Source organism: Harpia harpyja, chromosome 4, assembly GCF_026419915.1.
Source record: "Harpia harpyja isolate bHarHar1 chromosome 4, bHarHar1 primary haplotype, whole genome shotgun sequence".
In the NCBI taxonomy this organism is placed as follows: domain Eukaryota; kingdom Metazoa; phylum Chordata; class Aves; order Accipitriformes; family Accipitridae; genus Harpia; species Harpia harpyja.
Genome location: NC_068943.1, coordinates 61,878,040 through 61,891,483, shown reverse-complemented (window position 1 = coordinate 61,891,483; position 13,444 = coordinate 61,878,040). Strand labels below are relative to the sequence as shown.

General features: G+C 37.3%; 1 protein-coding gene across 28 annotated transcripts in view; it reads left to right on the top strand.

Moving 5' to 3' along the window:
- The window catches only part of EPB41L2 (erythrocyte membrane protein band 4.1 like 2), a 133,021-nt gene extending 122,326 nt beyond the window's left edge, over positions 1 to 10,695 (top strand). For all 28 annotated transcript variants that reach the window (XM_052784339.1, XM_052784331.1, XM_052784342.1 and 25 more), the window contains 3 exons: positions 975 to 1,055; positions 3,746 to 3,885; positions 8,429 to 10,695. In XM_052784339.1, the coding sequence (XP_052640299.1) occupies positions 975 to 1,055; positions 3,746 to 3,853 (189 nt within the window). In that variant the 3' untranslated portion in view covers positions 3,854 to 3,885; positions 8,429 to 10,695. The remainder of the gene's footprint in view (positions 1 to 974; positions 1,056 to 3,745; positions 3,886 to 8,428) is intronic.
- Positions 10,696 to 13,444: the final 2,749 nt, after the last annotated feature.

Below are 13,444 nucleotides of genomic sequence, written 5' to 3'. Positions count from 1 at the left end.
TTTATTCAATAAATTGTGCTACCACAGCTAGAGGGGGGAGGGTTAAAAAAGTGTACATTCACTTGTCAACTTCAGATGTCAAATAATGCTGCTTTTTGGAAAGAACCATTAAAGAAAATGGTTTCAGTCTTGTCTTTTACTTAAAAAAAGACTGGGATTACCGTAATGCACCAGATCTTATCTTTTCTTACCAACTGCTTATCGTCAATTTAAAAGACACTCTAAATTTTCTAAACTAACCTTCTATTTTACATCCCAAACTGTTCATTATTGATAAAGTGACCTGCCAAAATAGTTTAAATATTCTAATGGTGTTCTTAACATTTGGATCTTTCCTAGTATGGTCAGTGTATCTTTAGTAGTAGTTTATTCTTTTCTTTTATACAGGCTGATTTTTTTTTTTTTTTTAAAAAGCATATAATGTGATTTCTGTGAGAGTTTTTCTGTAAGCTAAAATGTTTCAATCATGAGCGTAAGAAATAAAGCACAAGATTATTTCCATCGGCAATGTGAAATATGTTGAAAATATCTCACTAAGGTCCATGAACAGCAGAACTGAAAACCAAATTGTCTTTGTATTTAATGGCATAGGATTCTTCAGAGACTGAGAAGAGGTCCATGATAGATGGGTTGAAATCAAAGAAAAGACTCCTAGAATTTTCATGTTGCCAGATTTATATGGTGGAAGAAGCTGGAATTCCAGTTTGTCTGCATATCTAGATCTGTTCAAACTTGGGCTCCAGTAACAGAAAGAATTCTCTATTGCTTGGTTTTTATCAAGTTTAGCAATTGCTAGAATGTGACTAACTGCATAACTGAAAAAGGAAAGGGTGATTTAGCACTGAAAATATTTACTACTAATTGCAACTCAGTCACAGAAATGTATTTGTTTCAGTGCAACAGAAGGGAGTGCTTTGTGGCAATATGGAATAATTACAATGATGTTTTCTTCCTTTTTTTTGTGCCATCTGTAGATGGTAAAAGGTGGGGTATCAGAAACAAGAATTGAGAAGCGCATTGTTATTACTGGAGATGCAGATATTGACCATGATGAGGTGAGTATGTAAGCTGTTAACACTTACAATGTGCTTTTGTAGTCCAGTGAGATCTAGATGATATTTCAGAAACCTGAAATAAGAGAAAGGTAGAGAAGTTGAATAAGAGGACATAGAAAGACCCTGAGACTGTTAATTGTGGCAAAGTTGTTAAGCAATCACATTTTGTGAATAAGGAGCCTTTAGAATACAACTGAAAGAAAAAAACAGCATTCGTAACTCTGCATCATAGATCATGTGAATGGATTTCTTAATATTTCTAGAGGGATTGCTTTCTTTGGAAGAGACAATTTGTTTAGTGCTGCTTTTGCCATTTGGGAGGAAAAGCATTACTAAAATAATCTTATTTCGATACATTAATCTGGATAGATGGGAGTCTCTACTGCATTGTGTCAGCAACATCTCAGTGCAGCACTCGTTTTGACTGAAAGCTTTGAAATACATGAAAGCATGAACTGCTCAAATTTAAAAAATAGTGTTTGATTTGTATTTGTAGAATTCTGTATAACAAAAGTAATTGTTGATCTTCTGGAATCTTATGTAAGTACCTTTCATCTCTATTGGTACCAAAGCAGTATTTTACAATGCCTTAGAAACTAAGGTTAAAATCTACCTGCCCAGTTAAGAAGGCTGAATTCGAGCAGTACACAGAAAAATAATTGAGAAAGTGCAATTATCTTTGTAGCAATGATGACACAATTTTTATTGGGTTTGATCTAAGAAACTATAGTAACAAAGTCAATCAACAGTCACTGGATAATACAAATGGAAAAGCCTAGCTTCTGCATAAAGTTGCAGTGAATCCAATTCTAACTTTATGAAAGCTACACAAATCAACATAACAGGATTTAATTTAACTTCTTAATTGTAGTATACTGAGAGCTCTCAGGGAATTTAATTTCACATTTTGATTTGCCTCCAGAAAGTGGCTCTTGACAGGTTGAATCTCTTCTTGAAACTCATAATTAAATGACAGGGCTGTTCAACATCAGGCATGGCTCTTGTTTGCCTTGACACACGTTCAGTGCACTTCAGACATCTGGAAAGGTCACACAATACCTTTAGTATACCAGACAATTCTCTAAGCCCTTCTTTGTTTTGAGATAAGTGGGTAATCAAGTGAAAAATGAAATTACGAAAAAGGAAGTACAAAACACAGTTTTAATCACTGAAGTTTAAAGCAGCAGTGAGCAGCTTTTAAGAGATTTAAGAAATCTCTACCCCTTTTTCTTCAGTGGATATGGAGCTCTTTAAATGCACAAACTACATGCTGGATGTTTATTCTTTTGTCTTTTAGCTCCCTACATCACTAAAACTGTTTTCAACAGGAAAATAATATTTTAATTTGGAGTTTCAGAATAAAATGCTTGTATTACTTGTTGTAATTTAACAATTAGAGACGTAAGGTTTTTTCATTGTTTATGGTTTGATTAAAACCACTGATTCTTAAATCTCAGCAGCCACTTTCTTTTAAATCCTCGTTTGTACTACAGAGATTACACTTGGCTTATTGTAAAAGATGAACTAATAAAAAATTGTTAGGATTAATACATCAGCAAATGTCCATATTGTACCAATGCATACTGTGTATTCTTCTGTACATATTTCCTTAATAGGATTTCAGATTCATTATGATATAATAGTTAAGGTGGCTAATGGTGGTGTTTCCAGTCTCTCTTCAGAGTTAGTTATTTCATCTCCCACTTACCACCAATGGCTCAGGAAATTGTAGCTTTTCTAAATTAAGATAAACTTTTTTGTTGCATTATATTTTTCTTGCTCTTTCTAGTATATTTGGGTTTTTTCAATTGTAGTTGATACTAAGGTGAACAGTGAGCTTGCTGTTGCCTCAGAATGCCTTCCAGTTTCTTTTTTTTTTTTTTTTTTAGTTGTGTTGGTTTCCAACAGTAATACAGCTCACTGAAATAAGATTTGGATCAGAGGAAGGTTCCAGGTGCTTTTTTGCCTGTTCTGCCTCAGAGGGTGCTCTTATGTGGTTGACTGTAAAGCCTTGTGTAGAATAGAATAGAATAGAATATTGCAGTTGGACTTGTCCAACTGCCAGCTGTGTATGTTGGTACATCCCTTAAGAAGATAAAATTTCTTAAAATGTGGAGGGGGGATTATAAGAAACTGAATAATACTTGTATTTACACTTCCCTGAGTTAAGCTAGAGAGAGTTCTCTTAAACTAGAAAAAGGAGATTTTTGTAATGAGAAAGAAATTTCTGTTATGATCTTCTTCCAGAGTTTCGGTATCATACTTAGTACACATTCCAAAGTATCTTTCCATTTTGTTCAGGAAACTGAAGGGCACTCTTATTTTTCGGTACTGTGTACATTCTTGTGAAATCATGTGTTGCAGAAGTTCAAAAACTTCTGGGGTATAAGAATACTTTTTGTCTCCTGGAATGAGCTAGGAGAGGTACAGGATAACTTTATGGTTATTGGTTACTTCTGGAAATTTTGGTGAATTTTTAGCATAGTGTTTGGGGGGGGGTGGTGTTTTGGGGGTTGGTTGGTTTTGGGTTTTGGTGGTTGGGGTTTTTTTACCCCTGAGCCCTCTCAAGTTCAGGAGTTTAGAGTTCTGAACAATTATAACCAAAATTCCAATGCTTCTTTCCCATTCTGTGGTTCCACATGAATGTCCTTTTGCTGTTATTGAGTTACATATTTCAAATACATTTGCAGGCCCTGGCACAGGCAATCAAAGAAGCCAAAGAACAGCACCCTGACATGTCTGTCACAAGAGTGGTGGTGCACAAAGAAACTGAACTTGCTGAGGAAGATGAAGAGTAAAAATCAAAAATGCCCTCAAGCAAATACTTCAGGTAAGCTTATGTATATAGTTAACTGTCATGGTTTAACCTCAGCCAGCAACTAAGCACCACGCAGCTGCTCACTCACTCCCCCTACCACCTAGTGGGATAGGGGAGAGAATCGGGGAAAAAAAAAGTAGAACTTGTGGGTTGAGATAAGAACAGTTTAATCGGACAGAAAGGAAGAAAATAATAATGATAATAATAACAATAATAAAATGACAATAATAATAATAAAAAGGATTGGAATATACAAAACAAGAGATGCACAATTGCTCACCACTCACCAATGATGCCCAGTTAGTTCCTGAGCAGCGATTCCCCCCAGGCCTACTCCCCCCAGTTTATATACTGGGCATGACGTCATATGGTATAGAATACCCCTTTGGCCAGTTTGGATCAGCTGTCCTGGCTGTGTCCCCTCCCAATTTCTTGTGCCCCTCCAGCCTTCTTGCTGGCTGGGCATGAGAAGCTGAAAAATCCTTGACTTAGTATAAACACTACTTAGCAACAACTGCAAACATCAGTGTGTTATCAACATTATTCTCACACTAAATCCAAAACACAACACTGTACCAGCTACTAGGAAGAAAATTAACTCTATCCCAGCCGAAACCAGGACATTAACATAGGAAAATGTAGCAACAGTTTTCTGTTGCGTTCTGTAATAAAAGGCTTGAAAAATATGGGGTGTCTTTGATATATGCTATCACAAAATGGTGAGTTGAAGCAGGCACTAATAGTAGACTGTTAGCGTAAGAATTTTTATCTTAAGTCCAATCTGACATTAATTGTAATTATATGTTGGTTGTTTAGCGGGAAGACTACGTGCAGTTCCCAGTAGTGAAAGGGCACACCTGGACATTTTAATTTAGTCAGCTAATTCTTAGTCCTAAGCACACTGCAATATTTAACCTTTTATCGTTTTCCCAGGCAAGGAGGTAAATACCTTGCAAACTCAAGTTTTAAAGACTCTTACTGGTTGAAAGAGGTGTTTGAAGGAATGTCAGTTTATTAGGCCCTCATTTCTAGGAATGAAAAAAAGAAAAACAAAAAAACCCCCTGCTCTCCTTGATGTATTCAATAGAAGGATCAGAATGAACACTGAATAAACCTGCTGCTGCACTAGTTATAGGCTAATGTCTTAAAGCTCAGTAACCATTTGGGTGTATAAAGCTTCAGATTTCCTTTGCTTGTCACACTGGTTGATGTAATGAAACTGCAGCTTCAGATTCTTCAAACTTGATGGTTTTGTTAATTGTAGATTCAGATTCAGGGGAAAGGTTTCATTTGGCATGGTTAAATAACAATGGGAGAGATTTAAAAATAAATGACGTTTAAAAAGCAATGTTTTAAGCCTTCGTTGGGAGACATCTTAGTTTCTACTGATGAGTCTCTGTATTTAGCTAGAAGAGCACAGGTGTTATTGGCACATCTCAAGGGAAAACTGGTTTAGTACAACTTTAAGTTTTTAATATGCGTTTAGATCAATGTTAAGGTAGGGGGAGACCAGGTAAAAGAAATACATTTTGTATTTTTTAAAGAAATTAGTGTTGTCATGATTCTTATTTCCTCAGTTCAGTAACTTATACAATGGCAGTGGTGGCCCATGGAAGAGAGTCCTAGGTCCTGTACAGGCATGCATTCCCTTAGTATTGAATGAAATTTTTTACCAAAGGAAACTACCTGTCATAAACTTCATCCTGCAGCTTCAGGAGACTTCTAGATATCATGAGCACTGTTCGTGAAGTATTCATGAAGGAATATATGAAAAATGAGACACTGACTTGATTCCAAATTTGATGTAAACTACTATAAAGAGAGAAGGATGTATTTCACATAATCCTGATAATTTCTAATGTTGAGAAGATCAGTTTTATTCTTGTGCCCGAGTTTCCTAAGAGCTGAAGATTTCATTGTCGGGTATCACTTCTGTGATCCAGAGGAGAAAAGATGCAAGCTTCAAGGATGTGAAGTGCACCTACTGAATGCTACTCTATGAAAGATGACCATTATCAAGGAATCTGAGTCTTCTGAACAAGTCACTGATCACAAATGTGTATTTTCAGCTGAAAGACATAGGCTAAAGCCTCAGTTTATTTCATCTACCCACCCTATCCACATCTGGATAGGAGTGGAGGGGCCTGTGTGGCTGAGGAAATACACGTTGCCAGCTGTTGTCATGTATATGATCAGTTGGAGGCTTCATGTTGTGAGGTATTGGGGAGAGAGTGTTGGGGCCTATGTGGCTGAGGAAATATACGTTGCCAGCTGTTGACATGTATATGATCAGTTGGAGGCTTCATGTTGTGAGGTATTGGGGAGAGAGTGTTTCTCATCTGTTGGCAGAATTGTTGGTTCCCATCACTGCACACATCAACTCTTCTGGGAGTTGGTCCTGAACTCCTGCTACCTGCAGCACTGCATAGAGCAAATGCTGAATGCTGTGGAGAAGTCCATGAGGACAACAGTAGGATGCCTGCCCTCTGCCTGCAGACAGAAAGTTTATCCACCTTCCCCATCAAAGTGGTTCCGGTTGCCTTTTCTGGCCTTATACAGATTGTGCTAGCACTACAATGTTTGTTTTGATTATGTGAGTTTATAAATTACCTTTTGGCCAGCTTTCCTCTGAGCTTGGTGAGAAGCTGGAGGTTTTACATCACAGTGGAGCTAAATTTGAGCTGCCCCCTGACAATTTCTTCAGTTTTGGTGAGATTATTGTGTGTTTGAAAAAGGAATGAAAAATCTTTGCTCATAACTGTGCAAACCAGGAAAACAACATGGATCAAGGAATTGCTCGGTCAACACTCACCGGGACATTAACGTTATAACATTAATACTTTTTTAATTTTTATAACATTATATAATGTTATAAACTGTGGAGATAACAAAGGGGGGTTGCTTGTGAGGGAGGATTGGGGAAAAGTTACCGAAAAGTTACCAAAAAGTAGGAACTCTGCACAAATCTCTATGTTTTCTCACTGTACCTTTATTTCAGTGTTCAGCTGGATTTGTTTTGTAGCTTTGTTGCTTAGTGTCACTGAAAATGGGTATAGCATGTATGCTCCAGCTTTGTTTTGAAAGCACAGGAAAGGACATGGAACTGTACTGAACTGTGAGATAGGGATGTGTGGATGAATCCTCACATCACATAAATGCTCCAGAAGGGCTTGGAAAAATCCACATCACTTTTGAGAGAGCTATTAGTTTCTAGCAAGGAGAATGCCTGTGATTTTAGGTAATTTCAGTGGTCCATTGGTACACAGCAACATGAAACGTGCACGCTCAAACCATCCATCTTGTATTTTCAGCATTTGCATAGCAGGATCTAAGGTAGAAAGATACACTGAGACAGCAGAAGAGATAATTTTGATTTACAAGGATTTACTATTATAATATGTGCTACCATCACATTTTTCATTTGTTATTAATCAGTGTGAAATGTGCCAGTTTCTTCATGCTACCTTAATCCAGAAAAGTATCTTTCAAATCAGTGTTCAACATAATCTATCCCATATACGTAATTACAATATCTTTTTTGAAGGGACTGTGTCATGGGAGGAAGAAACAATCTTGGCAGATTTGCACCACATTATACATTAGCGACCAGCTGCAAAGTTGATTCTGATCCTTCATCAAATATTTAACAACTTTGGAAAAATTTTTTTCAGAAAAAACATTTGAAGAATTCCTTCCATCTGCTGAGGGTGGTTTTTTGCTTTTTTGAGAAATATATACATTGTGGAATGGTGCTTGCAGTGTATCGGAGAGCATCAGATGTTCTTGTCTGAGTTTGCCAATTGCTTTACAGCTCTTGGTCCGAAATGCTTGTGAAAGAGTAAAAGAGGACTAATATGAAGACGTTTCACCATTTGGCTCTTGTATTTGAGACCTGGTGACTTGACTGATGATACCTTTCAGTTAAACATGAAGGAAAAAATTTAGTTGTCTAAACACAGGCCACCTGAATTGCCTTGAATATGTCTGCAGCTTGACCATCAAGAGCCCTATGCCCTCCTGTAGCAGCAACTGAAGGGCTGGTGGGACTGCAGAAACAGCTCTAGACAATTGTGTTTGGGCCTTGGAGTCATGCCACAAATTTTGATTAGTTGTTTCTAAGGTGATGAAAGCTCTGCCCCGATGACTATGGCAGTATTGTTTTTGTAGACTTGTTTTCTGTAATAAAACTGAGAGATATTACACTGATTCTGAGGGATTATTAATTGAACAAATATCTTCCTTTTTTTATTTTATTTATGAACTAGAATGTGGATTAAAATTTTCAGTAAACTGTGCAAGAGGTGACTATTAAAATACCGTGAGAACTTTGGGGAGGGAGAAGATACGCTAAAGCAGGAAAAGTACTGATAGAAACTGACTTACTGTTTACCTCATGAATGAAGGGAGCTTTAGTTAATGCAACATTTTTTTATGAAATAACCTTCCCTCCAAATAACCTATATGGAAAAAATGACTTTTTGACTCTGCTGATGTGACATTCACATAGTATCCGTTATGAATGCTTGTGTAATTTTCCCCCTCCTTTTTCTTCCAGAAGTAAAAATGATACTGACGGTGATCATGATCATGAAGAACTGTAATCATTCCAAGTCATCACTACTCTACCGAATTCACTAAGCCTAGCAATGATGACCAGATGTTCAAGACTTAAATGCCAATACCAAACTCCATTTTAACATCTTTGGTCTATATTCCCTTACAATCTTTCTTGTTTATTTTTTATAACCACTTCTTAACACTCTTAGATTTTTATTTTTTTTTAAATGAAGTTTTAGAGGATATGATCTTCTTTTGCACAAATACTTGTATTTTTGAAGCTTATTCTTAATCATATGAAAGTGAACAAAAAAGAAGTCTGGAAAGCATTGTTCACTGGAGCAGGTGGTAATTGTGCAGGAAGGGAGATCTTTACTAATTTAGATATAGTTTTTTCCAAATATTTCAAGTGAAATCTCTTACTGGAGTAATTTACAGATTTTTTTTTTTTCAGATTATTCAGGTAAATATATGGTATCACATAACAAAGATTTTTATAAAAATACAACATTTCCTAAAATTTGAAAAAATATATTTCTTTGGATAAATTTTATACTGATATCTCTGTAACTCTTTCTGTTCTAAGGTTCTCCTCTCTGTGGAGCAGAGATGGTGTGGCAGTCTATAGAGGAGAAGGAGTTGCAGACACATTTCTTCTGACTGAGCACTGTGTCGTTTTTGCACTTTGGTGCCAATGCTCAACTTTTTGCAGATGTTTTGCTGTCTGCAGCATTCCAGATAAGGAAAGAAGGAAGAACAAAATAGCTTTCTCTTCTTCCAACAAAAGATGATCTAGGCAGCTTAAAACCTTAGTGCTTTTTTTCTTACTGTGTCCAAATTTCAACACTTCCATTATTTGAATACATGTGTAGAATGCTCGCTTTCTATTAAACCTCACTGTCTCCATGTTAGAGCTGACATTTCTGTTACTGAGAAGGTATACGTTTCACATGCTTCGTCTAATGGTTGATGCAGGTTTTTGGGATACTGAGTAAAAGTGTACGATGGACTCCATTCATAAAGTAGTAAGACAGTACCATCATTTGAGACTGCCATTGAGAAAACCTGTTTGGATTTTATTTTTATTTTGTTCTTGCAGGGGAGTTGTTTGTTTCGGGGCGGGGGGTGGGGGATTGCTGTTGACTCTGTGTATAGTTAAAATGCCAAATTAGATTTATAGCAGCTTGAAGTTGTATTAAGTGATATTTTGCTTTCTGTAATTCTGTTATAAAATAAAGTTGTTTATTCTCTGTATGACTTTTGGCACTCAGACATAAACTTGGAAGATATTTAAGTTGAGAAAGTCAGTTATGAGAACTGCAATTCTAGCTGCCACAGAACCTTGAAAAGCAGGGATTAGTGCAAGTAGTCACCAGGGTTACTAGAAGGGTGGCACAATTTTCTGGCTCCTAAAACTGATACTAAAGTATCAGTGGTTTTTAGACATGTTCCAACAAGCATCCTGGTTTCTGTGGTTCAGAGAAGAAATGTTCAGGTGCCATAACAGGCAAGATTTGGACAGCACAGTGCAAGTTAAAATGCCCCTCGGTCTGCAGGTGGTTCTACTGAGTTCATTGAGTTAGGATGTACTATGATCTTCAAGTAACAAAACAAATCATAAGACTTCTCACTGCGTTCTTTTTCACTTCTGAGCAATGTATTTTTGGTGCTATTCTCAGTTTAGATTGCTGCCATCTGTCAGCATGCTTGCTTAACAGAAATTCATATTAGTTTTGGCTTTGTATAATTTGGATAACATAAGACAACAGTAACCAAGATGTTGATTTCTATATGCGTATAGGCATTCTCAATTACATCGCACATCACCCAGAAAAATAGCAGATAACAATGTTACCTGCTTTTCTTCAAAAACAGAGAGGTTGGGCCTTTCAAAAAGGGGAGGAGAACCCCACCCAGCCTAGTAATATAAGAACACTGCCACAACACTGTGCATGACTAGGGAGGTTGTCAAGCAAGTAGCAAGTTTGGGATATGTAAGGGAAGGTCAAAATGGAGATACATGCATTTAGGGGGATGTCTTAATGGATTTTTCATACAAAAGTACGCAAGAAAAAGCTCTATAAAATCTTTCGGGTATTTTTGATACGGTGTAGTATTGGTTGCAGAACTCGTTTGATGGGAGGAAAGCGTATTGCTTCAATTCCTTATTGATTTGGATCTTTCTGATTTGTTAGACACTAGATCAGTATTGGTTTTTATTGTATTTAATCCTTAAAACCACAAATATAATATTCTTGAAAACAATATTACTTTCACTGAGAGCTGTATTTCTTCAAATACTAATCAGAACCTTTCGTCAGGGAAAAATTAATGGTGCTTTCAGATCAGCATAGCTTGTGCATAGCTATTACTTCCATTGATTAAACATGTACTAATTAAACAACCATTGTTATTTAGAAAAACATAAGCCCCAAGTGTGATCAATCCTAAAAATAGTCACATTTTACAGATTCTGGCTGTATGTAATTATTCAAATGTTCTGGAATATTTTGCAATACTGATGAGTTTCTATTGTTACTTTTTTTAATATAATATATCTATAGAAAAAACTGCAACATGCAAAAAAAGCAATTGTTCTCAAGGCACTTCACAAGCTGGCTTTATAATAAATAGGCAATTTCAAATACAATTACAGGCCCATTTAATGAGACGATAGTTCAGTAATTAATTCTGCTCAAATACTTAGAAAGTGATTCATGTGGGTCCTACACAAAAATACTTAATACGTCTTTCTTTTTAATCATTATCACCTAAGGGTTCATAATAAATGTTGGAATTGTTCTACAGATTGTTTCCTAGATTAAGGTTTCATAAAGGACAAGCAAGCAACTCTGGTGGCAGACTGTTTAAAAAAAAAAAAAAGATTTATTGCTCAAAGTGATTAGCAACTACAATACAAAGTGTTTCTTGAAGTATTCTTCTATTTGACAGCTCAAGCTGAATGGCAACTTCTAGTTTGGCCACAGAAGAAATCAAATAGATGGAATAAAAGAAATGAAATACTGTCACGGGGGGGGATGAGAGAGAGAAGAGGGGTTCAGATCACTTGAAGAATCATCTCCAATTGTATTAGCAATAGAAAAGTGATTTAATAGAAATTTATATAAAAGTGCGGCTTCACAGAATTCAATGGCAAGGTTCACTCTATTACTTAGTACATGGATGAAATGCACTCAGGAAAATTAAGTTAAAATCAGACTAAACTCATGTATATAGAGACTGAAAATGTAATGAGTTAAAAAGAGGAATATTACAAAGAAAAATCGAGTTAGAATTAAGTTCTTGTGATTTGTGCAAAGATAGGGAATGTGGAAAAGTAGGGGAGACCCTCCCGTTAAGTCACGAGGTTCAGAGAAGACCCCCTTGCTTTCTAAACTGCTGTCGGAGTCTAGGTGTGGCTGGATCGACTCCTAGTCCCAGACTTGGTCAACAGTTTGTATCTAAAGGGATTCTGAGTATAATAGCAGCCTAAAATTCATTCACAGTTGAATAAAGTTTATGATAGTAAAAGTATAAATTTGAAAGTAATAACTTATACTTGCTATAATATACTTATAGACTATTCAGGTTAGTACACACACATGCATAAAGACACTAAGAGATATACATACAAGAGAGAAAAAGAGGTATACCTTTTAAAAATTCCCCGAGGTCAGTGAAAAGGTTCACTTGGAATGCTTCGGCATCTTTCTCAACAGGCAAAGGGCTGAGCCTCGAGGAACGGAGAGTATCAGCCCAGGTTGTGTCGGCTTTCAGCGACAGGCCTCCGATTTTCGCACACAGGAAAGTTTGCAAGCTCTGAGAGGCGTCCTGCTCAGAGGGAGATGCTGGCCACAGCCCGCTGTGGTCCAGGAGAGCTCAAAGGGCCTCAGTCAGTACTGCCGTTTATAGGTTCGGGAGACGATTGACTTTTGTCATCAACAAATTGCTGGAATCCCAGTTGTGCTGGTACCATTTCACGTGCAGGTAATGAAAGCTCTGAGGCTGGCTGAGAATAACTCAAAATACAGATACGGGATGCTCCAAGATTGGCAGGGGAGGACTGAAATGTCTCAAGGTTGTTATGAGAGAGAACTGGCTATCTCTGCTCCCGTCCCCCCGCTCTCGCTGGGCAGCAGGAGTCCCTGAGACGCACAGTGTATCTCCCTGTCTTAGCTGTGTACGAGTTCCTGGCACAGTCAAAGGTCGCTTAACTGCCCGACTCGTTACACTTATGCTAAGGCCTAGCAAGACTTCCCGAGTTCATAAATCAGCCTGGAGAGGGGGAAGGAAATACACCACCACAAATACTATGACAGAGGTCAGAGTTTGTAAGATTTGATAGTGATCAGAATGACAACTAACCGTACCCTTGGCAGGGATGCAGTGGGAGCTTCTCAGCTTTTAGGCACATTAACTGTGGAAGTAGGCTTCTTGGAGCAGCTGGTGTCCTGCACTCAACCTGACTACACCTCTGGAAGGTTTGAAACTGTTTTGATTTTCAGGCTGCTCAGTTGTTTGGGGTTTTTATACTACACTTGGTAAAAGATGCTTGGATTAGTAATATTAGTACAACTTAAAAGCATGAGAAATGCTACTAACACCTGGGGTTTAAACTATTCTGTTTGGCATGAAGCAAATCCTACAAGAGTTTTTGGAGGTAAGTATATATGAATGGCCGTACTGGGCCAGGCTAAATGACTAACTAACACTCCCAGATTCCTGTCTCTGAGGCTACTGGTATTTGCCTAGGGGTGTGTGTAAGAATAAGTACTGTACTAGAAAGCAGTACTTTCCCAAATATTCTTCCGGCTTTCAGCAATTTTCAAAGACTTACTGGTCTATCAGTCTTTCATATTTATCTGCCTCTGGATTTTTGGCTAGTTGCTTTTAAAAAAATTCCTCTGGCAGGCATTTTCACCATTCCATGTGTCTTAAGGAAAAAAACACCTTTCATTTCTTTTGCACAGGCCTCTGCTAACTTTGTTTGATAGCACCACTGCCGATACTAGAA